The following is a 2,744-nucleotide window of genomic DNA, read 5'->3' on the forward strand; positions in this document are numbered from 1 at the left end:
GTAAATTCTCATAAATGATAGTCTATATATTTAAGAAATTTTAATCCAAAAGCTAAGTATAGTAATATATGTATGTAATGCATCTTTCTTTGCAGACCTTCTCTATTTCGATGCTTTTACGATTTTCACATCACCAAATTTTCGTTTTTATTGGTAAGTATATTACATTCGAAATAATTTTTCCACACATTTTAATCGTTTATTTTTTGCAGTTGATCTCTTGCAAATGCTGGAATTCAATGTTACTGCACGTTTTCCTATAGCCCCGCTACTTACAGTAATTCTAGCCTTAGTTGGTAAGTAAATGAAACTCAAGTGTTTAAGAGCTATATTCATTTCTTTATATATCCGTAGTCCCAAATTCAAAGCCACGTAATAAAAAACACAAAGCAGGGCTTGTGCGGATATGCATTTTAGTTTCGATAAAGATTATATTGCATGGCCTGTTGGGCTCTTTACGCTTGAAAGTTTTCTGAAAACATATCTAAAGGCCTGGAAAAATCGAAACTATAAAACACGAAGATTTTCGAGAAGTCCCGGGAAATCCTCAAGAATTGAAAATTTTTTAAAATAATATTTATTTACAGTCTGGTAAAAATAGTTCATTTTATGCTGCAATTAAATATAAATTCGTCACAAAACAAACATTTCTCAAACATTTTCGGTAACAATGTCGGATTTGAATTGGTTATTTTGATAAAACAAAAAATACAAATTGGACTGTAGGACTGACGGAGGGTTGTGAAGAGTAGATCACTCAATAAATGCGCTATTGCTAGGTCACAATGCATACCTTTTTTTTTATATACAGGCAGATTGTGCAATTCACTTCCGAGTGAATTTCAATGCCTTTCAATATGAATTCGAAGTGAGACTTTGGTTAAAATTTACTCGGAAAAGAATTGCAGAAACTGCCTGATTATCCATAGTATGCTTGGAATTCTGCTTGGAAATTGAAAATCGGCCAAGAAACGAAAGAGTTATTCTATTTGGGCTTTCATTAGAAAATCCCATTGGTATGAATTTTCAAGACTCATTTTTAGGTCATCTGATGCCCGTTAGAAAATCGATACGGGGCGCTGTGATTTTTTTTTAATGAAATATTGCGACCTTTAGGTGTATTTTGCAACAAGTTGGAACTTACGAATGAAACTGAATTTAGGTGAAACTTTTCGGTAGAAATCATAAATTGTATCATAACTTTATTCCGTGAGGCTTTTTAACGTAGCTGCATACTTACTAAATACATAGTGCATGTATTTAATTGATTATATCATCTTTACTTTATATTTTAAGGTATGGAATCAATTATGTCTGAGTTTTTCAACGACACAACAACTGCGTTCTATATAATTTTGATTGTTTGGATGGCGGATCAGTACGATGCGATTTGTTGTCATACGAGTATAACGAAAAGACATTGGTTAAGGTATGTAAATTTCCACACTTTATATGTACATATATCCATCCATATAGAAATGTAGTGAACTAAATTGCAAACGAACGAATCGGCTCGTTTTTAGGATAAGTAGTAATTAAATTAAGCTGCCGGCGTATCTGAATGCGTAGAGGCTCGTGGTATCATTCGGCAGGTACCGGGTTCGATTTTCCAAATTTATAGACCATTAAAATAATAGTAAAAGTTTATTTCAAAAAGTTGTTCCACGGCACACAGTGTGGAAATTGAACTTCTTTCGTGACAAATTCTAATATGTCGAGAACGAGAACAGCTAGCAAAAAAATTCAATACGTTAGAAGTAGGGATGGCAAAAAATAAAAAATAATCGGTTAATTAATCATATCGTACACCTAGACCTAAAGTGCGATTAACTCAAAAAAAATGTGCGCAATTTTTTGCATAAATCAATTCATAGGTCTTATATCCAACTAATGGAAATATTTTTGCCGGGCATTGGTTGGGCACATCCTCGTTCATTGTACTCAAGTAAGAGTTGAGCCTGCTGCAATAGCCAGAGCGATGTTGGGCTATTGTAGTGCGGGTCTTCCGAGGCAGACAAAGTTCTGTCCCGTCCACGTCCGGTGGTGGTGTGCCTAGAACGGCATTCACAGGGCGGGAGTCTATATAACTTCAGACTGATTCCCTGTGAATGCCGTTCAGGGTCTGTCGGTAGGTTGACGGGTCCAGAGGTTGTTTGATAAACCTCTGGACTTCGTCCGTCAGTTCGTAAAGATGCCTCCTGACGTGCCGTGGCGAGGGCTCTTCCGCGAGCTGCTGACCGCTTCAGTCTGACCTCCTTCGTCCAGGTGGTGAAAAGGGTTGCCGAGGATTTCGCAGGGGATAGGGCAAGGCTCCTGGCAATGAAGAAGCGAGAAAGTTCGGAGAGATACCCGTTTACTTTCGAGCAGAAGTCATCAATTCCATTCCCAGACGCCATGATCTAACAATCGTCAGCATAGGAGTCTATATTAATACCCTCTGGTGGCTGAGGAAGCTTTGAGATGTAATAATTAAACAGTAGCGGGGACAGGACACCACCCTGTGGTACCCCATGTTTAATTTTACGTGGCTTGCTAGTTTTGTCTCTGAAAATTACTGACGAGTTTCGACCACTCAGGTAATTCGCCGGCCCCCGTTTGAGTCCCTGTGGGAGTGAGGAGGCCTCTATGTTTTCTAGTAGCGTTGAATGACTGACAGTGTCGAACGCCTTGGACATGCCCTAAAGCAGTGGTCGGGCATTCTAACACATTCAAACGCTTCTATAAGTGAGGCTGTGTTCGTTAAA

At 38.2% G+C, this 2,744-nt stretch overlaps 1 protein-coding gene across 1 annotated transcript; it reads left to right on the forward strand.

The window, feature by feature from the left end:
• Window positions 1–93: 93 nt before the first annotated feature.
• On the forward strand, window positions 94–1,429 carry LOC118755687 (membralin-like; the record flags this gene model as incomplete). Its single annotated transcript, XM_036490512.1, has 3 exons — window positions 94–153; window positions 213–296; window positions 1,297–1,429. Coding segments are annotated over exons 1-3 (260 nt in total), but the record flags the coding sequence as incomplete, so codon positions are not given.
• Between the last annotated feature and the right edge of the window lie 1,315 nt (window positions 1,430–2,744).

This window comes from Rhagoletis pomonella, unplaced genomic scaffold (assembly GCF_013731165.1).
Source record: "Rhagoletis pomonella isolate Grant_MI unplaced genomic scaffold, Rhpom_1.0 Rhpom_scaffold_07036, whole genome shotgun sequence".
In the NCBI taxonomy this organism is placed as follows: domain Eukaryota; kingdom Metazoa; phylum Arthropoda; class Insecta; order Diptera; family Tephritidae; genus Rhagoletis; species Rhagoletis pomonella.